Source organism: Leptonotus elevatus, chromosome 1, assembly GCF_054856555.1.
Source record: "Leptonotus elevatus isolate MCC_2025b chromosome 1, RoL_Lele_1.0, whole genome shotgun sequence".
NCBI classification, from domain to species: domain Eukaryota; kingdom Metazoa; phylum Chordata; class Actinopteri; order Syngnathiformes; family Syngnathidae; genus Leptonotus; species Leptonotus elevatus.
Genome location: NC_141239.1, coordinates 43,798,493 through 43,821,954, shown reverse-complemented (window position 1 = coordinate 43,821,954; position 23,462 = coordinate 43,798,493). Strand labels below are relative to the sequence as shown.

The 23,462-nt window shown below is 42.2% G+C and overlaps 1 protein-coding gene across 2 annotated transcripts in view; it reads right to left on the bottom strand.

Annotated features, from left to right (window-relative positions):
• Window positions 1–1,473: 1,473 nt before the first annotated feature.
• olfm2a (olfactomedin 2a) overlaps window positions 1,474–23,462 on the bottom strand; it is an 84,422-nt gene continuing 62,433 nt past the window's right edge. For both annotated transcript variants that reach the window (XM_086069916.1, XM_086069833.1), the window contains exons 2-6: window positions 21,815–21,964; window positions 12,836–12,991; window positions 8,244–8,463; window positions 6,673–6,779; window positions 1,474–2,223 (exon numbers count right to left, since the gene is read on the bottom strand). In XM_086069916.1, coding sequence (XP_085926042.1) covers window positions 1,549–2,223; window positions 6,673–6,779; window positions 8,244–8,463; window positions 12,836–12,991; window positions 21,815–21,964 — 1,308 coding nt within the window. In that variant the 3' untranslated portion in view covers window positions 1,474–1,548. The remainder of the gene's footprint in view (window positions 2,224–6,672; window positions 6,780–8,243; window positions 8,464–12,835; window positions 12,992–21,814; window positions 21,965–23,462) is intronic.

The following is a 23,462-nucleotide window of genomic DNA, read 5'->3' as shown; positions in this document are numbered from 1 at the left end:
GGTTAAAAAAAAATCATTTATACTTTTATTTGCTGTATCTGTAAGAGCAAGAAACTCCATAAAGCAAGAAAAGTACGCCTTGTGTGCAAAGTTTTCCTTTTAAGTTTGTCTGGCACGTGTCGTGCGGACAGCACACTGTGATTGGCTGTTAGCTAGCGAATCAGCGCACGGGGCAAGAAGATGAAGTGACAAACGAGGATAAACAGCGCTGATGGAAAGCCTGGACCATTTCTTCCCCGCTCATTTTGCGCATTGTCACCCTGCTGTACCCTCCGCATTTGAACGTACAATGTCTGTCTGGACAGATGATCGGGAAGATGATTTTGTCTCTTTGATTCAAGAGAGATCGGCATTGTAGGATATTACCATTAAAGGGTATGCTGACAAAGGTATGAAAGCCAAACTATGGCACGCGACTGGATATAGGAGGTAGGATTTACTTTTATATACAATACTGTGCAAAAAGTCAGAGGGGGAGGACATCGTGAGCGAAAAAGTAACCGGTATGCATTGTTTTTATATCCTGCCCCCGTAAAGAGGCGCTGAAGGTACGTAATAGTCGGGGTCGGTGCGATGTGTATTTACATAATTTTTCTACGCGACGTGCCGACGTCTGGGCCGACGCCACAGTGGGTAGGCATCGGTCACATTTGGCCGACGTGGGATTGGTGTATCTAGGCCTTTAGAGATATGCATCAAAGCATACATGGAAAAAAACGCATGGAATCGAATATCTTCAGATCACAATCAGGCCTTTTGCAAATGTGAAAAAAAAATAATCAGATAGCTATTGTGTTGTGGTTGTGGGCTTGTCTGTTCCGTCACTCTCCTTCCCAGCCAGGGCAGTACAGGAAGGCGGGGCAGAGCTGCTGGGGAGCAGAGCTCGTTTACAGCCACACCTGCATGCAGTCAGCAATCAGCCAACTTCTTAAGCCGGCTCCCAACTCCCGTCCTGTGCCAAATGATTTTTGCTTTCATGATCGCATCACACGTCTCTACTCTCCAGTAGTTTTCCAGCCTCTAGTACCTTGTTCTCATTTTAGTGAGTTTTTCCCCCTCGTGGTGATTTTGTGTTTTTCCCTATAAAGGTGATTTTTTTTTGTTTCCTGTGCACAATAAACTTGTCATCGATTCTGAACCTGGGTCCTTACCTCCTGATCACACCACAACATATTGGATATTTTCAAATACAATTGTTACATACGCTCATGAAATTCAGCCTCATACTCGTCCGAGCCTCATGATTTTGAAGAAAGAATCACAAGGTCATAAATGTTAAAGACCGATATTTATTTTTCATCACAATTAAAATGGACCATGCTTACTCATCACAGAAAGAAAACGAAACAGAAATGCTCAGTCTTTGCTGTGTTTTTCACAATGTGAATAATAGCACTCTATGAAGATTTGATAAAAAATACAAGCCTATGCCTGTTAACACTTAATCCCCCCCGCCCCCACCCATCTTGAACACACAAACGGCACATTTTTTTGTCCCTCTCCAAACATTGTATACAGCATTATATGTGTCCAGTCTCGGTTGAGCTCTCAATCCCCAGAAGTCTTAATGACCTGGAACAGTGTGACGTTGTATAGCACCTGATGCCCATTATTCCAGGTGTAGAGGACCCTTTCCCTGGGGTTGTAGTCCATCATGGAGATATGGGAGTATTGATTGTGGAAGGGGATGTCTGTGTACTCGTAGCTGGACGTGTTGGTGTAGTAAGCAAAGTAGATCTTGGCACCGGCCAGGTGGGAGTTGGTGACGTAGAGCGTGCTGCAGATCATGAAGGACTCTCCGGCGCTGCGCTTGGGGAAGCCGGTGTCCCACGTCTGCAGCACCTCCAGAGTCTGCGGCTCCAGGCGGCTGATGACGATATTGCCGGCTTTGGGGATGGTGGTGTAGACCGCCCACAGGCCGTTCTCGTCGGCCATCAGGTCGATGTCGGAGGAGCCGCCCCACGAGTAGGGGAAGGTGTTGTTGTAGCCGGCGCCGCTCAGGCTGCGCTGCACCAGGACGCTCCGGGAACGGAAGTGGTACTTGATGATGATGTTGCTCTGGTACTTGTTATAGTACAGCGAGCCATTGTAGACCACGTGGCCAGTGCCTGCCCAAGGGTGCGGGAGCAAGTGCTGCACAAAGTTCTGGCCCTTCATGAAGTCACTCATGGTGCGGTACTCCAAGACGCGACGACCCTTGAAGTAACCGTCCATGGACCAAACCTGCGAAGAGGAAGATAGTGAAGGGTTAACTTTAGGAAGCTTCTCGATTGCCTACCAAGAAAGAATCAAGAAAAAAAACAAGTGGGGCATAGGGACGGAACCCAGTTCTGAACAGCACAAAACTGAGTAACTGAGGCCCAGATTGCATCTGATTTGGTCAAAAGTGCGTGAGCACATGGACATTTGAAAAAAACTTGCAGCAACTGCCACTCACAACCCAAGCTAAATTTAGCTCTTTCCAACGTACAAAGAATTTAGTCTTTCAGGCAAGGTGACGTTTCCTTGACAGCATTTACTACTTTCCTATTAGCCGGGGCTTCGGAGACACCTTGTGGCATCTTAGAGTGTGATAGAAGGAGAATAAAATCTGGTAACAAGTAGGGGTGGGGACCTCTGGGTACCTCACGATACGATATGCGATACAAGGCTCACGATAACGATGATCTCACGATATGACGATACCGCGATTATCGATATATTGGTCAGGTGATAAGTCCACGATAATATATGATAAAAATACTCAATAAATACATTTTTTTCTCGATGAGAAAGTTGTTTCTTTTTGTACCATCACTGAAACAAAATATTAAAACTGGTGTTTTCTTCACAGTGAGTACTTAAGTGTATTTTTTTTAAACAAATACAAATATCTCATACAAATGAGACCACTTTCTGTCTTTCTTAAACACTATTGTCATGTCAATCAGTTACATAGTGAATTGTTTCATTTTATAAACTGTGACGATATTTTTTTGTGTAACATTGCAAAAGTAAATAAATGAAATTTATTATTAAATCCAATTAAATCAATATTAATCTTCCTCAGAAATTGTGTATAAAATATGTTGTAAAATGTTACGTATGCAAAACCGATAATAAATGTCTTACACAAGTAAAAGAAAGCTCATGAGTCTTCTTCGCCTGAAGACTTCCATACATTTCCCCGCCACTCTTATGAGGTGCTCCCCCTAGCGGCCTGCCAGGTAATTGCTCAATAAGTAATGAACAATGGAGCCGTTATAGTGGCTGTATATTAACTACAAATATCGCGATACTTGCGTAGGCGTATTGATAATCTATCGGGAGACAAAGTATCACCATTTATCGCGATATTGATATATATATAAATTGCTTTGCGGTCTGTTAAAACCTTTCAATGCAGTAGATCTGCTTTTAATGTTGCCATCATGTTGACAACTCTGTGGTCTACGTCACATCGACTCCATTATCTTCCATTCAGTTTTTTGCTGTTTACTGTGAGCAGCTTGACTGCGAAGCTACACAGACAAATATTTGAGATCTGCATAATTCAAAACAAAACGGCTAATTTAGCCACCGAGTTGGACTCAGTTCAGCGAAAGTATACTTTGGTTGGTAATCATCTGCTCAAAACAAACAACAACGTTCATGAATGTAAAGCGAAATAACGCCAATTGGCTCCGAGAGGCTTCGCTTCTAGACAAAGTGAAGCTGGTGTATTGTTGTGAATGTCACGATACAATATTGGCTCAATATTACTCCTATAATGCCAATAGTATCAATATTTCTACTGTAGTAATAGTCAAATTATTGAAAGATACATTACAGTATTGACATGCCGCAAGTGATGACGGGTCATAAATAAGGAATAACAATACATCGCAATACGGATATTTTGTTTCGGAACACACAACAAGAAGTAAGTACACTCTTTCAGTAGAATCTCATTAGGTTTCAATGTTGTTTGGAGGCATCCATCCATTTGCAATAGCACTTGACCTCATCGGGGTCGTAGGCGATCTGCGGCCTATCCCGGTTGACATACGGACAATTGAATCTTCTCAAACAGTTATTTCCTTCGTGTGTACCTGTTTGACTTCCTCCAAGTTAGCCAGACGATTAGAAGGCAACACCAAAAATGTACAAAGCTTGCATTTGACCTCTTTGTGTTTTGTTCTCATGGAGAATTCTTCTTGTCTCCGCTTCACTTGCTGTGGGTTCAAAGTTCCGGAATGGAAGCAGGACGCGTCTTCTGCTGACCGTGTGACCGCATGTTCTCAGGCACGGCTGCGTGCTGAACATGCATTGATCTGCGTTGGCGTGTGGGGCTGAAGACGTCGCTGCACTTTGCAGTCAACCACTTCTGGCGCGACGTGCCCTCCCCTGTCCACACTTACAGAAAATCGATCAATTCAGCAGCTTTATCGTCTTCCCGAAGCGCTCTCAGCAGCATCGGCCCGACTCGCCGGCTGCGCCCCTCGGCTCATCCCCCCCGATGCTTCCGCTGAGACAAAGTTCATCTTTTAATTGATTTAATTAAACAGCACTCCACATAGATGTTTATTTTGTGCTTAACACAGCGAGGCGGGCTTTGCTAAGATAGCGTTTTGTTTGTTTTTACCCCTTCCTCTTACGCCTCTCCTCCCCAGGTGCAACAGTACGCACTTTGCTTGCAATAAGAGTTCCAGTGGGAGCAATGTGAGGAGCGAGGTGCAGGAGTTGGATTGTTGGAAAGGGGAAATGATGGAACATGCTCAGCCTGCCAGACGAATCTCAGGGGATGTGCGAGGGGAAGAAGCTGAGCTTACCCTTTTCCCCCAATTTGATGTCTATTTCAATTCTTAATTCATTCTTGCTATGAGCACAGTTTTCTTTCAGTTTTTTTGTTGGGTGGAGAATGTTGATGTTGCTACAAGGAGTGGAAGCAGGTGAGATGTCGACGAGAACTTGATCCAATCTTTCTGTATTTGTGTTTGCTTGCCAAACTGGCCTGTTGGCTGTTGGCGGACTGTAGCTGCTTGTTTACTTTCAAATTTGTAGTCCATGTGTCAAACTCAAGGTCCGAGGGCCAAATGTTGCTCACCATGTCATTGAATGTGGCCCACGAGAATTTAGGAGGCCTGATTGTCTTCAAATGTTTTTTATTGCATCTTGCCACTAGGGTGCAGTGTACATATCCAACAAGTGGAATTGAAAAATACAAATAATAATCCCAAAATGTCCAGGATGAGTAAAACTAATGCAGATAGAAGGCAGTTTCACGAATGATAGGAAGGCCAATAAATGTATGTGTTTTAAGGAGAAAAAAAAGTCGTTTGTTTAAAATAACTTAAATAACTTAAAATAAGTACATTTGACTCTAGTTAGACAGGGATTAAATACACTCAGTTTTAGAGTAGGCTAAGATTTACACAAGGAAGAGAGAAAAAAACAACAACCCCAACCCAAATAAAAGTGACTCAAGGGTTGAGCTTGGGAGACTGCCACACTACCACTTGAGCCATGCGCCTCCTTCTGTTTGCTTATCTCCAAGAGACCAAAGACATCGTTTTTGGTCTCTTGAGTTAGGAAGATTCCAGCTGACACGAGTGATATACTAACACACAGCGTGAGCTGCATGGCTCAGGGAATAGAGCGGCTGTCTCCCAAGCTGAAGGCCATGAGTTTGTTCCTCAACCCTTGAGTCACTTTTATTCACCCCCCCCCCCCCAATTCTTTATTTTACTCTCTTCCAAGTGTACATATTAGTCTATTTGGTCCCACTCTATATAGAGTCAAATTTCCTGTATGTGGCCAAACCTTCTGTGGAAAATAGCATAGGTTGTAAAGGCAAGCTAAAAATTATGAAACGTCATGCGAAAGTCTAAAAGAAGTATGTGGCTCTCCAAACGCAACCATCGTGATTTCGCTCAGTCTGAATATAGAATTCAAGTCTAGACCTCCTTTTTTTATAAACCGAAATGATACAAACTCACATCATCTCTCAATTATTTGAGGGCACTTTCTATATCACATGTGTCCAGGGGCAGGCACACTAATTGCCTCGGCCATTTGGAAAACTCCAGTGCAAACAACTCATTTATTCCTCCATTGATGGTGATGCAGTGATTTATTAGCTGGAGCTGCAGAGGCGAAGGAGCGTAGGGAGGAGGTAAATGGATCCATTAGTGATTATCGGGTTGCAGAGGATATTATATTTGATACATTTCCACTGAATATTTAGCTCAAAATTGGGCATTTTTCATAGGGAATCAATGAGAATACATTTCCCATGCCGTAAATCGATTTATATCCCCAACCACTGTCGGTGAGCTGGATTGTTTGCCAGTCAATTTCATGGAAGTCAAACAAGCCACGACAATGGACAATTTCCAGATTTCAATGAAGGTCACGTGCATGTTTTGGGGATGTGGGAGGAAATTCAACAATTTGCAACCTCTTAAGCCATACAGGCTGATATCTGATCTTTTTTTTTGTTCACGTTTGGAAATATTCAACATTTCACACTATGAATATTCCCATCAACTCCCTGAAATTTCCATTAACTTCCACCTGTGAAAATCAAGACTCCTGCTGCAGCTAAGCTTAAGAGATCTCCACACACTTTTACACGTTCCCTGTCTTTGCCTTTGGATTTCTGCTCCACTTCATTCTCTGTATTTGCTCACTTGCCGGGATTAGCACACTCACTCGATTGTCGGAGCTGGGGATCATCGTATCTGTCATCCAGGAGCCGAACCTGGACCCCGAAGCGCGGACCGTGATGGGATTACTGACGCCCGTCAGCTTCCCGCAGCCTGCAGGTCAAAGCAGAGATAGAGGGATGATGGTATGAATATTAATAGATGTCCACATGTACACATGTGCTGGATCCTGCAGGAAGACATTTTAGAGTCTGAAAAGTGCAAGACCGAAAACAAGTGCCTCATAAGGACAGTGGAGCGCAAACATTTTTTGTATCCACATCTCAAATTATTATAGAATAAAGAGTAACAGTAGGCATTAACAAATACATTACATTATACATGTACTTTCTTATTGAAAGAGATTTGTGCTATTCCGGTGATTGTATTATATGCAGGGTTGGGAGGGTTACTTTTGAAATGTAATCCGTTACAGTTACAAGTTACCTAATAAAAAATTTAGTTAGTAACTGGATTACTTTTGAATTAGTCCAATGTTGAGTATGCTCAAACAAAACAAAGACAAAATAAAAATTAATTTCACCACAATATATATTCTATACAATGTGCCCCTGCTATTTGATCCTAGTGTAATTAAAAAGCATGTGGGCTACTGATTGATTAATTGATTGATTGAAGGCCATATGCTGTTTTTGAACTGTCACTGAAAGCAACCACACCTCATAGATAGATAGTCATCCAATGAAGATGACGATGTTTGAAAGGCGTAACTCACATTATGGTTGTAGGCTAGCGGGCTAGCTAGCAAGAAGCTACAGCGCGTAGCATGCCACTGGACTCTCAGCTCAAACATTCACTCCGAGTAAGTTCCAGTGAGTACCGGTCGCCATTTCCTCCTCCCGTCCGTGAAGCTTTTTCAAACTGCTCGCGTGTGGAGGACACGACGAGTCAGTTCGTTCGTTCCCACCTCCCCGACATGTAGCCACGGTCCCACTCGCACGGGCGTGCACGCGCTCTCTCTCGCTCTGTCCCTCTCTCTCTCTCTCTCTCTCTCTCTCTCTTTCTCTGTCCTTCTCTCTCTCTCGCCTTCTTTCGCACTCATTTTAGAAATTGTAATCGCTCGAAGTAATCCCCATTTTTAATAAATGTACCTGTAATCTGATTACATGTTTTTTTCCTGTAACTGTAATGGAATACAGTTACATTTTTTTGTAATCTGATTACATAACGGCGGTACATGTATTCCGTTACTCCCCAAGCCTGATTATATGATTACACCATTTGATCTTTTTAGTTTCCTTATCAGCAGCCCTTATTTGTTTTATTCTGTTAAATCACCAGTTTAGCCAAGTGAACACAATCAATTATTCATTCTGGCATTCTAGGAAAGTTGTTCATAATTTACGTTGATCATTTGAACGGGCGACCACAGTGTAAATGTTGTACAGCAGAATATTTGCCTGTTTATGATGTTCCTTCAATCAATAATTTAATTCTGCCTTTGCGCCGGTCGCACTAATTGCCTATAGGCACACAAGTGCTGTAATAGAACTGGATGGTTAGCGATGAAGAATTCATTAAGCGCGTAGCAACAGTCATTTGCATGCGAGTACACACCCAGCTTCTGCATGCAAGAGTGGAGGCGGGTCTCGAGCAGCAGGACCCTCTGGCGCAGCTCCTCGTAGTCGTAAGCGCCCATCTCCTCCTGGATGGCCATCAGTACCAAGGACAGATTCCTCACCTCCTCGCGCAGGTGCACGATCATCTTGGTGTCCGATTTGTATTGCTCCAGCACAGGGAGGCGACGGAGAAGCTCGCCCACCTTGTCTTTCAAATCCTAAATCATCAGCAGAGGAGAGACTCTCAGCGGGGCGACACTGTGACGCAGCGTTGACATCTGTCTGTTTAAAATCTCACTGTCATTGACAGGCCATCAACCCAGGCTATTGTGGGCCTTTATGTAAATTGTATGTAACTACTCCACTGAGGCTTACAGATTTCTGGAGCCATTTTGTGTCTTCCCCCCACCCACCGCCCATTTTGCTGTAAAATCTGGTTCCATGCTAGTCTCTATTCCTTTTGGCCTTTAACAGAACCAAAGTTAGCGTCGCGGGTTTAATGAGATACAAATAATGTACTCATTCTTAAAAAGGAATGAATACATAAAAAAAAAAATCATTCTGCCATGCTTCCTCTAAATGATATAGGAACTTGTCAGCTTGCTTTTCCATCCATCCATTAATCCATCCACCCCATGCCATGACATATCTGTCCATCTGTTCATCCAATTTTACACCAATCCACCCACCTGTCAACCATCCGTCCATCCATACATCCCCCATACATGCATCCACCAAACATTCATCCAAACTCTCATCCATTAATCATCCAACAACAAACCACCCCCATCCATCCATCATCCATCATCCTTCCATCATCCAACGAGTGACCCTTCCCTAAATTCATCCATCCATCCAACCACACATCCATTAATCCATCCAACCAAATAAGACTTTGCCCATCCATCCATCCATCCATCATCGAACCATCCATTTATCCATCCAACCATCAACCCTGCCCAAACCCATCCATCCATCCATCCATCCCAAATCCGTCAGGCCAACCACAGGCCATTCATGCAACCATTGTGAAATGAAATATACACATCCATCCATCCATCCATCTTGGACTTTTCACCCACTCGTTCATCCATTCCAATCCCCCACCAACTCATCCTTCCAACCACTGTCGACCCATCCATTATTCCACACATGATTTTCCACTTTTCGTAGATGATCGTGTACGAGCTGTATGATTGATTGAAGAAGGCTGCTACCAGTGTATGTTTGATGTGACTCATGAGGTGTTCAGAATTGGAAAGGTAGGAGTGCAGGAAGCAGTGGGAGAGCCACCCAGCATCCATCTTTGGGAGCCATAGATCACGAAAGAAATAGACCTTTCAATAAAATATGCTCGCCACGGGGATGGCGCCCTTGCTCACCTTCTCTCTCTTGTTGGGGTTTATCTTAAATCTAGTGATGGAGCCAGTCTCAGCCCTGTGGCGTCACATCATAAATCTCGCCCCCCTACTCCTGCTCCCTTTTCAAGCCGCACAGATCCCGTTAATCTCCCACGTTGCAACTTGGAGCTGAGCGCAGCCATCAGTCAATGTGGTCAAATGCATAGATTTTTCCACTCCCTCTTCATGTTGTTTTGCATTGAGAAACCTGGGATGTAACATTTTTCCTTTGCATATGTTGTAATCCTTTCAGCTTTGACTAATGATCAGGCTCATTCCACATGCACACACATCAGTACGCTCGCGGTGCATAAAACACAGTTGAGCGACATTCACGCAGGTCCCCAGGGTGAGTGCAGGTTTTGCATTTATACTTTAATCAAACTATTATATGCTTCATCTCATATCCCAACAGTGTGAAGAATGAATTAGAAGCTGGCGGGAGACAGGAAGACAAAGGGCCCGACAGACGATCGCAGCTTGCATTCTCTTGTAAGGAGATAAGGAGGAGATTGATGGCAAAAATGTTCGACACAACCTCTCAAGTCCAACATCCCCTGACGTTGAACAGAGTAACCAAGATTGTGGCAAAATTATGAATCGGGAACACAAAACTTTGGATCACGTGCACAAGTCGGCTTTAAAAAAAAAAACGTTTCTAATAGATGATTGCAGTAGACATGCGTGTCCAAACCAATAAAGCACATAATTTGGATGAACACATCTGGTTCATGATTGTATCCTACTGAACCAATCACAATCACAAGTTGATTTGCATGATGTTCATGTTAAAAATGTTACATATAAGCTTGGTAAGTTTACAACACGCGACAGCCATATTATCCTGGCGTCCACTATAACTAATAAAAACATGAAATAACCCCAATTTTTTTTAATCCATGTTGTTCTTATGTGGAAAAAGCGTCAACATCAGCACACACACAAAAATGCGGGTCTAAAGGGGTTAAGTTAGACTGTTCTGATTTTGCAATAGGCCGATTTGTTGCAATAGGTCAGCTATTTATTCTAAGTACTCACTAATGGTGTGCATCTCTCCAATAAAAGACCCTTTGATGTGTAACACAATAAGATTCAAGGACGCTACATTTGAAAGTGGATCGATTACATTCAGTTTGATTCAGTGGGATTTTGATTGGATTCGATACGGTACATCTCGGTTCGAAAGTCTACGAGGCCAGGAGCTTCTTGTCATTTAATATGAATGAACTTAGTTAACAAGTAAAAGCTGTCCAACGGCCAAACTATTAAAGTTAATTGAATTACAAGAAACAAAAAATCATCAGCAACATCAAACCAATTTATACTCTGATCTGTTTTTTTCTACTTCAATATGTTTATCTTCAAGCTGTATTGAGACTGATTCATTAGTTTGTGTACCAATGCACTCACAGATTTTAAATCAGACCCAATTTTCCAATAAAAATTACACCCCTAACATCTACAGTACACATTTTGAAAAAAAATCAATCAATCAAATTAAACAACTATTTTTGTGATTTATATAAACGATACAATGGATAAATAGTCAAATAAAAAATTTACATACACATTTAACAGTCACTTGTGTATTCTATTTAATTTGTGGATAATACATAAATGATAAATAGCACAATTCAAAATTGGAACAAATTAGAATTTGGAACACACATTTTTAATATTTTTTGTAAATGTCATTGCTGAATGATTTGACCCATCTGTCTGTTTAAAAATAAAAATCAAGTGTGGCCTAAAAGCATGCCACATGGGAGCATCTGCAACGCGAATCATTGCAAATGAATCACTAATTTAAAAACAGGCTGTTTCATTACGATTCATTTTTAGGGATATTTCTTTTATTTTTCTGAAATCCAACAAGCATCTGGGAGCAGATGTGTGGTCAACCTCAGAGGCTGCACTCCAAATGAAAGCGTTTCGTACAATCGCAGTTCACACAGACATGCATCCCAATCAAGAAGTTGATGATGTCACTATGTAAAGAAACAGTCCGAGCTTGATTGGTGTCATAACAAATGCACACCTTGATGGGGAAGTGCCATAAACACATTTTATTCCCAGTGTATGTTAGCACAAAGCACAGTCTAACTGCGCATGGGTGGAGTTTTTTCTCGCTTTTGGTATTTTCTTAGACTTCTCAGTTAGAATTGGATGTAACAGAGCGTTTGTGTCATTGTGTGCCGCTGTGGGATTGAACGTAGCCTTTTCCCGGCCAATTGTAACGGCAGCCCTCATTAGCTTTCAAGTCAGGGCGGTGGGAGCGCACGCCAAGCTTGACAGCGCTGAAACTGAATAGACTCACTGGGGTCCGTGTTTGACATCGGCAGGTAAACTGCAAAATCTCATTTAGCAGACGTGACGTGGGCGATTGGAGACCACCTTGTATGGTCATGACGGTGCTTTTTATCCATCCATCCATTTCCTGACGATCATGATAATAATTTGTTCAATTAATCGATTTCTACAATGATTCAGAGGGATTGTCCCATGTTGTTGTAATATTTATGAATGAAATATATAACATCCACACACATCCGCAGAGTGCCAAATCTCGACCCGCGCCTTGATCAAATCCACCAAAATCGTGTTACACCACCAATTAGACCTGGTTTTACTGAGTCTAAAATCTTGTCGCCGTTTTGTCACCAAATTGAAGAGTCGCTGATGGTCACAGCAGCTCGATGCGCCGGAATGCCCAACCAAAATGCTAAACTAGACTTGCCGTAAGACGTGCCTGTTTTTAGGCGGAGCGCAGTCTTCTATGTTTTACCATATCGCCAGATGTGCCCGGGGGCGTGGCAGCTGTGTCGTTCACTTCGAGTACAGGCGCAATGCAGTCCCAAACACATAGCCTAGGCTTACCCAGGCAAGAAAATTGACACGCGCCCGTTTTTACTTGCCCACAAACCTAGAGCCCCACAACACATGTTTCTGCAAGCAACCGTTTTCCAAATTCACAGGAAACGATGTTCCAATATTTCCATCAAAAAGCAGCATTTAAAAAAGAGTAACACGGGCACTCTTAATAATTCAGCGGGGCCACTCAGAACTTGAAATGAAGTTAGCGTTGCTTCGAGTCCTACAAAACTTGATTGCCTGTGAAACGACGTGAAGCAATTGCGATGAGAGCACACGCACACACGCAGCGCAGCGGAGGTGGCGCGCAGCCAAGTACCTGAAAACCTTTCGTATTGAGACTGCGGGGGTTGTCCGAGGCCACCTTCAGCCTCCCGTCCACCACTTTCATCAGGCCTTCGGTCTCCCTCACGTACTGGAGGTCTCTGTTGGTCCGCAGATCCAGCACCTCCATGGACTGACTTATGTTCTGCACCTGGTGACAGCACACGGGCACGCATGGAGCATGTTTGTAAATGTTGCTCTTGTACGCGTAAAAGTGACACTGAAAAAAATGAACTCATAATGCGATGATGTTTATGTCGAGAAGAACAGTACTGTCTCCTGTATGCATCTGCTCGGATTCTTTGTAAATAAGAGTGTTTGCAGTACGAGGAGATCATTTCAAATTGTAAGCCAGTTAACTTTTCCTGTGAGTAAGACGGCAATTTGAATAGCGACCCCGATGCTTATCTAATCAATATTTGGCAATGACACCATTCTATTAAGAGTGAGGATGTGCTGACAATGTAAGCTATTTTTGGCAGGCGCGTATAGACAAAGGCACTTGTTTTCATCTTTTGGTGGATTTGAATTAATACTGTATTAACCTTGATAGAACAATCATAACAAAGCTTGCTAGTTAGATCAAAGCCATGCAAAACACACAGCGATAATCAGCTAAGTGACTTGATAAAAATGCAAAGCTGCAAGTTACAGTCAAAATAAACATAAGACAAAAATGATTATACATTGTGTATTTAAAACAACTTGTTAGCCTCAGCTACCTGAATGCTAACATACAATGTGAAAGGCACATTGGCTAATAATTAGCATCTATGTGGCACACAAATGGTACACTTTTAGACAGACAATATCGTAACACTCACAGGGATATTTTCTTTATCCTCTGCAAAGAACGACCAGTATAAATGCCATACTACACTCCAGGTTTACTCTAAAAGATGAAAGTCAAGTGTGACACTTTTTCAGTTTCATAGGTGTCAAGTCCTGCAGGTTTTGGAGGTTTCCCTCTTCCAACACAAGCTGATTCCAATCAGCAGGATCGTTATCAGGCTTATGCAGAGCTTGCTGATGAGTTGATCATATATCAGCTGTGTTGGAGAAGGGAAACATCCAAAACCTGCAGGACTCCAGCCCTCGAGGACCGGAGTTTGACACCTATGGTTTAATTCAATTTAATTGTCACTACCTTATGCTTTTACAAGGTATAATATTACAGTGTTATGTTTCTCAGAGAAAAAACCCATCACATTTTGTTTGAATAAATTAATGTCAATGCAGAAAGATTATACATTTCCTGTGTGCTCCACTTAGGGGCCACTTTGCTACTAGTAAAAGAAAAGAAAGGAGCCTTCACAATATGTCTCCAGTAAGCAAATGTGACTGCGCTTCTGGAGTGGCATGTGATTCGAACATATGCAACAAACGCGGCGCAAACTAAATGAATCTCATGTTGCCTGTCAGGCTGCTATTTATTGATTCCCCATTCAGCTGTGCACTAAGTTGAATCCTCTAATGCCGACAGCCCACTCTGCTGCTGCATAACCGGCCTACTGTCACACCTCCTCAGCAGAGAGCTTATTTGAACCAACGCTTCGTGTCTCACGTGTTCTTACTGTATAGCCGCACAAACAAAAAGCGGCTCGTGCCCGCAGACAGGCACCGCTCCATACTCCTCCGAGTTGCACGCGGGGTTTATTTCGTACTTTATCCAACAGTCCCAACTCTCAAAGGTCGCCGTTTGGCATCAAGTCTGTTGCTCCAGATGCCTCGTTCGCCTTCCCGCGCTCGGCCCACTCAATGACTGTGTCCAGCCTACTGTTCTCTGCACCCATGTCTTCTCCCACATGCTCCAACAAAACATGTTCTTTTCTCTTTTGCAAACGCTCAAAAATGCTCATGAAGAAACTAGAATGGAAACAAAATAAACTTTTTGGTGGGTTGAGGAACTATTTATTTATTTTTATTTATTTTCTTTTTTGTCATTTTAGTATTGTACTCATTTTCGTGTCCTGTGTCATGTCCCTTCTGTTTTGCACTATACAGTGGACCCCAACTATTAGCGGGGGATCAGCCTGTCAATAGTGAAAATCCAAGTACAACCATTATAAATTAATTAGTTTGTGTCAAACTACTGGGGTCATTTTATTTACCAAAAATTATGCTTGCCCCTAGGTGGGGGAAATTTCCGATTCTTAGATGCATCGCTATTCAGACATGGACGAGTCTGAATCGAGCCACAAATGTCCACATTCCGATTATGAAAATATGTTAATAAAAGTATACAGAAGGTTCAAAATATTGCGGAACTCAGAAGCGCTGTACCGTCATCTCCTGGACACTTTTAGGGCGCTAAGAAAGATCTAGTTTATTACGTCGTCATTGTGTGATTGGTCTCCGGTGTTAGCGGCTAGTTGCTAGCTGCTAGCATTGAGTGCACAGCTGTCTGCTTTTAAAGTACCGGTAGTCCGACAACTGTGGCTGTTATTTTTCTTTGCCTCTTTTTCAATGATGTGAACATAGGCTAGTTTGTCATTCACTCTCCCTGAAGGAGTATGTGCCTTAAATTACAGTTTGATGTATTTTTCTTTCTTTAAAAAAAGGAAAGAAAGAACAAATTAATAATTAGAATCATTTTCATTCAAATTTTCTCTATAAAACATTTTTCCTTTAAATAAATAAAAACATTCATCTTAAAATGGCTTGTGTTCATTCTAAATGGACATATTTGACAATTTGAGTTGAATCTTGTTATTTAATGGGAACAATTGTTTTATAAAATAAAAGGAAGACAAAATCCTGTTTATCTTTTTTTTTTTGCTGATCCCAAAAATGATCTGATCCGTGGTTCAAATCCGTGATCTGACCGAACCATTTCCCCATTGGACCAAGTGATCAATACTTAGTGAGATGAATACAAATGAGTAGTGTAAAAAAATGCATCAATATACATAAATTAAAAATGGATCAATAATTGTTTCATAATCGAATCGTAGCCCCTGAATCGTAATCGAATCGTGAGGTGTCCAAAGATTCTCGCCCCCCCACCTAAAAAAAAGAAAAAAAGAAAAAGGAAAAACATAGCAAAAAATACTTTTTCTTTGGATTTTTGGTGACACATATTCCAAAAGATTCCACAATGCAAACCGACACATTCTTGAAGCAGTATGACTTGGATGTCACATACTCATTGTCACCTATAGTGATTTGCTGATTTTACATTTTTTTGCAAGTTAAACTTTTTTCCCTTTGCGTTAAGATTAGGAAGTTACCTTATAAAAAAGTTACCACTTTGTCAAGCACAATCCTCACATCTCCAAAAAGGTTAGGGTTACTAACGTATCACTTTTAAAAATTGCCTGTTCAGTTTTTATGACATTGACAATTTGTTCGGTTAATAAAGGTTTTATGATGGCGGCAGTTTGACAATGGAACGTCCATCATTTCCTTTGGGAACATTTTTAACCAATCGGCAATTGACCAGATGCTAGCTCATATGACATACGATAGCATATCATTGACAATTTGACATCTGCAAAATGTTAAAGAACTAATCTGAGGATAAGTTCAAGTTGGTTAAGGTTAAGCAGCAAGGAGGGATATATTGGTTAGCACGTTTGCCTCTTAGTCGAGAGCTTCTTATAAAATCTCGAACAAACAAGCGTTCACACACAGTGATTCAGTCAGTCATTGAGCGTGGCATGTCAGTAAGGGCGGCTGCTGCCTTTTGCACATTTAACATTCCCGCCGCACCTCTGGGGTCAACTCCACATTGTAGCAGCATTACATGAAGCTGTAGACAGACTTTGGCGCCAAGCTGTTTGTGAATTCTTTGAACCTTGACATGCCCGCCCGTCCTTGTCTTTCTTTCATGCCAGTGGAGGGAATTTGTGGATGGGCCCCACTGAAATTCTTCCTCTGCATGCTGCGGATCCAAATGAGGATCTCGATTTTGCGTGTGTGCTGCACACACCCTCACGCCGTCTTTTTGCTTTTGTACAGCTCAAATCGCACAAACCTCAGGTGTCCTCATTAAGACGGGCTGTGGACTGTATTAGACGGGAGTGCTTGCCTTTGATAGCTGGCACCTTCTAGGGAGAGGCTGATATTGAAATCACCCTTAGTCCATTCCAGAATCCAAAAAATGGATTGCGCTACGTTGGTTTGAGGCTTTTCTCAGAGAATAAGTAATCCATGCCATTTTGTATGTGAAGAGTCACCAATAGCAACCCTGGAGTGTGCTAATATAGAGCACCTCCTCATCAGTCGTGATGCGACTGCTGGCAAATGGAGCAAGATGAGTTCAGAAGTGTTTCAGGCAACATTAACTCTTTGACCGCCAAAACCGTTTAATAACGTTTAGTAAAATCCAAATGAGTGCCGCCAAAGACGTTAAAAGACGTTCACTATGTTTTTTTGTTTTTGTTTTTAAAACGGGTGGAGGAAAGCCTTGGCCAGCTGTGCTAAAAGTATCAAGCAGATCGAGTTAGTATACTGACTATTTTTGGGCACTAGATGGCAGCGATAACTCTCTTTGGACAAGATCGGGTAGGCGTCAGTAGAAGACGTGAGGCGGAGCTAGAGTGTTGAGGGGAGAATGGCTGAAGAAGCGAAAATGGCGACCGGTTGCAGCTCACGCTTGAGCATTTTTTTCCAAGACGAAAAGCATCGACCAATGCTAAAGAGCACATTGATGGTGACTCCGAGGTTGACGCTGAAGTCGAAAGCGTTGACGCGGCGGCTTCGATCGCGTCGTAAAGCCTCACCGGCTAGCGATGCTAACGGCGGAAAACGAGCACTTCTGCACAGGCGGACGTTCAATCGGACGATAAAGAGTACCCCGAGTCCAATGCATATTCATCGGAGGAGCGGGTACAGTCTGATCACGGAGAAGACACTGGTTCTGGACTACGATGCCACAATGAATGGAGTGGATAAGATGGATAAGAACATCTACCACCCGGTATAGGAACTGAAGGACATGAGGAAGCCAGACGTAACACCACCGTAACGTAACCGTATCATGATCCTGAGAGTAGACTTGATGACAACATGGCCAAACACACACTGCAGTATATACCTGCTACTCCCCGGAAAAAAAGGCCGGCAAGAAAGTGCACGCGAAGGGGCAATCGCAGTGAAAATAATCTGTGGTGCAAATTCTGCTGCGTCCCCTTGCACGCAGGGGAGTTTCACACAATATACCTCACAAAAAGAAAAACTGTGTAGTTGAAACAGCCACACAATTGTAAATAGTACCACAGTTGCACACATTTGTAAATAGTTTGCCAAATTGTTTTGTCAAATTGTTACACTGTTGAATGCAAATAAACGTATTTTGCTATCAAAAAACACTTTTTCATTGTTGGTGGTAGTGTTTTACATAAGTAAAGCACTGTTTAGATGTTTGTGGCATCATTCATGGAGAAAAAAGGTGTCAAATTCACCAGAGTGCATGAAATAATATCGTTTCACTAAAAGCTTGATTTCTCCGTATTTTGGTCCAAAACAGAGCATTTGGCTGAAATTAACCTATTTTCTATTGTTGATTACTGAAGAACGGAATAAGGTAGAAACAAACTTTTTTTTCTGAGAAAAGATGAGAGTTCAATCTTTCATTTGGTAGTATGTGTGTTTCCATAGTCCAAACACAAAATTTTCTGTGGACCTTGAAAGATCAGCCAAAATGCTTAAATCGGCTGGCACCCACAGAATCCCTTTTCTGCAAATGCTTGGCAGTCAAAGAGTTAATTGCACATATTCAACCAAATGTTTCAGAACTCTTTGGACTGCGCTTCAGTGTAGAACTGTAGTTGGACAATAACCCGTAGCATATTTGCCTTGACATAATGAGAGTTTTTGAAGGCAAACAGTGGAATGTTATGCAATGGTTAAATCTGAGCTGGAACCAATTGACTTTATTTAAATTGCTGAAGACAAAACTGAAGAGAAAATTTTGTGCTAGAGTGGGATTTTTTTTTTAGCAAGTAATGGAAGATAGTTTCCCTGGCGGGGGTGGAGTTTGGGAATAGAATATGCAAGAGAACAAAATGAAGTGTTCATTTCTTTAAGCCTGTAGATCTAGATACACTACTCACAAAAAGTTAGGGATATTTGGCTGTCAGGTGGAAAGTATGGAAAATGTAAAAAGTTCACGCTACAGTGATGTCATATCATGAAAGTAGGACATTTAAGTCGAAGGATGCACTGGTGATTTCCTCATCTCAAACAATTCATTGAAGCAAAAAGGTAACAACAACGGTGGTTAAACCACAACAAAAAATGTCAACGTCTCAATAACTCGTCATGCGCCCTTGAGCATCAAATACAGCTTGACGACGACGTCACGGCGACTCAGCTGATCCCACAGCTTTTCAAAAGGATTCAGGTCTGGAGAAAGCGCAGGCCATTCCATTTGAGGTACACCAGTCTCCAACAGCCGTTCCCTGATGATGCCACCTCCACGAGCTGCAGCATTGTCGTTTGCGAATGTTGCCGTCAAGCTCCTCGTTAGAGAACAGCAACTTGTGCAAAAAGTACAGACACATTGAACAGCTGGACGTGCATTCAAAAGTTTAGAGAAGGTCACCTTAAGTTCACCTGTGAAAGTTTGATGCAGTTTAGGCTCATCCTGAAATTTCACCTGAAAGCCAAATATCCTTATGTATGTCTCAAAATCCAGATGTGTCTCAAAAATACGATACAAACTAAAATATTTGTTTTACATGAATATTTCCAATCTCATCAATCAAATGCAGACACACAGAATTTGTGAATATAAATAATCCATAACGGACAGGGGTATATGTTTTGTTTAAATAAAGAGTACTCTTGCAGATCGTCCCAATGGACAAAACCCCCACAGTTTGTCCTAAATCAAGTGCTTCTGTCAGAATATGCCTGCTCTGTTGTATTGTGCCTGTTTCAAAGTCTGTGTCAATTTTGCGCGCTTGAAGACACAGCAGACGCAACCATCCGTCTGGGGAAAGACAAACTTCCAACGAGGTGGAATGCAATATGTGGATTCAGGTGCCGGGCTGATCCGGCGCGGGCTGCCGAGACCCTTCTTGCATCTCAATTTAGCCCCGCCTCCCTCACAAGAGCACATCAATGTCACACTGTGTGTTTTATGGCCCTCCCTTTGCTCGCACTCGAAAGAAGACACGGCAGAGGTGACTTAACGAGCTGTTACTTCCGCTTGTTGAGACGCACCTGGAAGTGTGTGAAGTTGTTTCCAGCGCATTCTCTCACCTCTCTCTAAAAATAAAAGGAAATCACACTGCACACAAGGTAAAAAAAATAAAATAAAGCATCCTTCAAAATGTTTTTTTTTAACACAAAAATGGTTTGCTTTTCAAACCCAACACTAGAATTATTTGCTACACTGAAGATGTCTGCTTTTTATTATTGTACTATAAAAACAGAGAATAACAACACGATTAAATCGAATCTAAATTATTTAACACTTTTTTTGTGCATCTAGATTTAATGATGTAGGCCTAATCCAATTCAGTGTGCGATTCCCTCTGTTGTGCCTGCCTTGGCCACCAGGAGGCAGTTTAATACAGTCAAGCAGACACAAAGGGAGAAGAGTATACTTCTACTACTACTACCAGTGACGTGCAGTGACCTCTAGGTTTGGGTAGGCAGGCAGTCGAAAATTGAGACGCACACACCAATTACAAATTTGTGTGTCGGCAGGCGAGTGTACAACGGGTGACCATATTTTCATTTCCCAAAAAAAAGAGGACACTCAGCCCGACCTCGAGATACTTGATATTCAGATACTTTTAAACTATTTTAACATATGCCTCCTCTATATGGGTAGAAAATAAAACGAAAAAAACATTACTCTCTTTTGAAGTCTTACATTTTTTTGCTCCGCAATCTTTAAAAAATATATATATTTTTTTATTTCGGGCAGGGTTCGTACACGTCACCTCCGGTGCGGCAGCTCAACATTAGCCACTCAGCTAAAGTTCTGTGCCACCGTCACAGCCACATTAAACACTGCAGTGCACTCTGCCTCCCATTTGCTGCATAACGAAAAACGGACAATTTCAAACCCGCTCGGACGCCCGGAAAGAATTTAATAAAAATAATATTTCCCTGCAAAACAGCCTAATTCCTCACAAAATCAAGCTAGCAATAGCAGTAGCAATGCTAAACACCATGTAAAGTGAAACAGCCATGTATTCGAAGCACATCCACAGAGTCAATCTTTCCTTTTGCACCATTCTTTGTGAAAAGTGCAAATAATTCTTTGTCCCATACTTTGCTGAAGATCCGGTAGCTAAGGCGTTGGTCTCCCATCCTTCAAAAGATGGTGTTTTCCATCAAAAGAAAAGCGTGAAAATAGTTTTATATTCTCCAGAGTGGCTTCGTCTTGTGTTAGGAATTCATGAATGCACTGTGCAAACGTATGGAGGACCAAAAGTGCCAGAATAAAATAAATGAATCCACCATTAAATAATTAAATAAATGTGCCATAACATAATTAAATGTGTCATTTATTAATTAAATATGGAATTAAATAAACCAATAATTAAATAAATGTGTCATTAATTAAATTACCTATTATATATATATATATATAAAAATAAAACCGCAACCATTGATACTAGCCGTTAGCATGTCAATGGTATTTTCCATGATATCCTAGCATCAAGCTAGCACATAGCATTAAGGCGATGTAGTTTTGTTGTTGTTAAAGCCACAACGTGATGATTAAACAGCTTTAAGCCTCTTTTGTGGTTAAATGTTGACTATTTCCCAAATGTCTGCTTCGTTTGAAGATAAGATCAGTAAGAGAACACATGTCCCTATTCCCTCCCAATCATTTGTGAGGTCTTTCACATTTGAAAAATGGCCATGCATGTACCCGTACTCGGTTCATTTACAAGCCATTACTGGATCCATTTCAGTAATTTGTTTGGAAGATGACGACACTTTGAGTGCATGACAGCCTGCGTTGTCAGCCGTGCCTCAAAGCTGGCGTGTGACGGACAGCAGTCACCTTCTCCATGAGCTGGCGGAGCTGCCTGCTGCGTGGGTCGCGGTTACACATGTTCTGAGCCGGCGCGACCACCGTGCAGATACATTTTCCATCTGCGCCCTGCGCCGAGCTGTAGATCTGCCAGCCTTCCTCCGGACTCGGGTACAGCGCCTGCGGAACGTACGGAGACATACATCTTAGACGGGCAAACACTTCAGCGGGCGCTTCTGTCACTTGTTGTTTGAGTTTGCCGCTTTTCCGAATGCGGCAGCGTCAGACAACACACTTCATGTCGTTGGCATTAATCAACGGCGGTACGTTGTTCCCCCCCACTCATAAAACATTTGTAAAGCTATGCATTCATCTTAGACTTCTAACACCATCCTGTGGGGACGTAGTTAGCAGGGAAAGATGTTTTTAATCCATTCCATATCGTGATTAGTTGTGCCCATTCTGTCACCACAACTTAGCCGCACAGTCATAATTTCTCCTTGGGATTCTCTTTCGCTCTCGCAGCCCTGTCAAAAGTTGTTCTTCCCCAAAGGCAATTAATGGCAATTGATCCCGGCAACTACTGAGAATCACTTGCTGTCTAATTTTAGCTTTGAGTGGAGAACAGCACTGCAGCGAGCGAGCGAGCGAGAGAGCGAGTGAGAGAGAGAGAGAGAGAGAGAGAGAGAGAGAGAGAGAGAGAGAGGCTGGCCATGTTTACAGCATCGTCACAAGAGAATTCGAGGAGAAAGGTTTTTCCTTTGATTGAATATTGGTGAGAATTAATGATGAATTTATTCATTTCTTGTAGGCAGGCTTGGGGAGTAACGGAATACATGTACCGTTACGTAATCAGATTGCAATTTTTTTTTAACTGTATTCCATTACAGTTACAGGAGAAAACATGTAATCAGATTACAGGTAGATTTATTAAAAATGGGGATTACTTCGAGGGATTACAATTTCTACGATGAGAGAGAGTGCGAAAGAGGGAGAGAGAGAGAGAGAGAGAGAGAGAGAGAGAGAGAGAGAGCGGGACAGAGCGAAAGAGCAAGAGAGCGAGAGAGAGCGTGTGTGACTGTTGCTACATGTCGGGGAGGTGGGAACGAACGAACTAACTAGTCGTGTCCTCCTCAAGCGGGCAGTTTGAAAAAGCTTCACGGACGGGAGGAGGAAATGGCGACCGGTATTCACTGGAATTTACTCGGAGAGAAAGTTTGAGCTGAGAGTCCTGCGGCATGTTACGGCGCTGTGCCTTCTTGCTAGCTAGCCCGCTAGCCTACAACCGTAATGTGAGTTACACCTTCCAAACAAATCTTCCTCCCACCAATTCACTATTTAAACATCATACACAACATATACACTTGCTATTTGTCGGCTGCCCGGGTCGGTCCCTATCACCCGCAAATAGCAGGGGCGCATTGTATAGAATATATATTGTGGTGATATTTATTTTTATTTTGTCTTTGTTTTGTCTGAGCATACTCAACATTGGAGTAATTGGAGTAATCCAAAAGTAATCCAGTTACACTACTTTAATATTATGGTACTTGGATTACGTTACTAACTAAATTTTTTATAAGGTAACTTGTAATTGTAATGGATTACATTTTAAAAGTAACCCTTCCAACCCTGCTTGTAGGGAGCGCAAGTTGCCTGGTAAACATAGCCTTTGTTA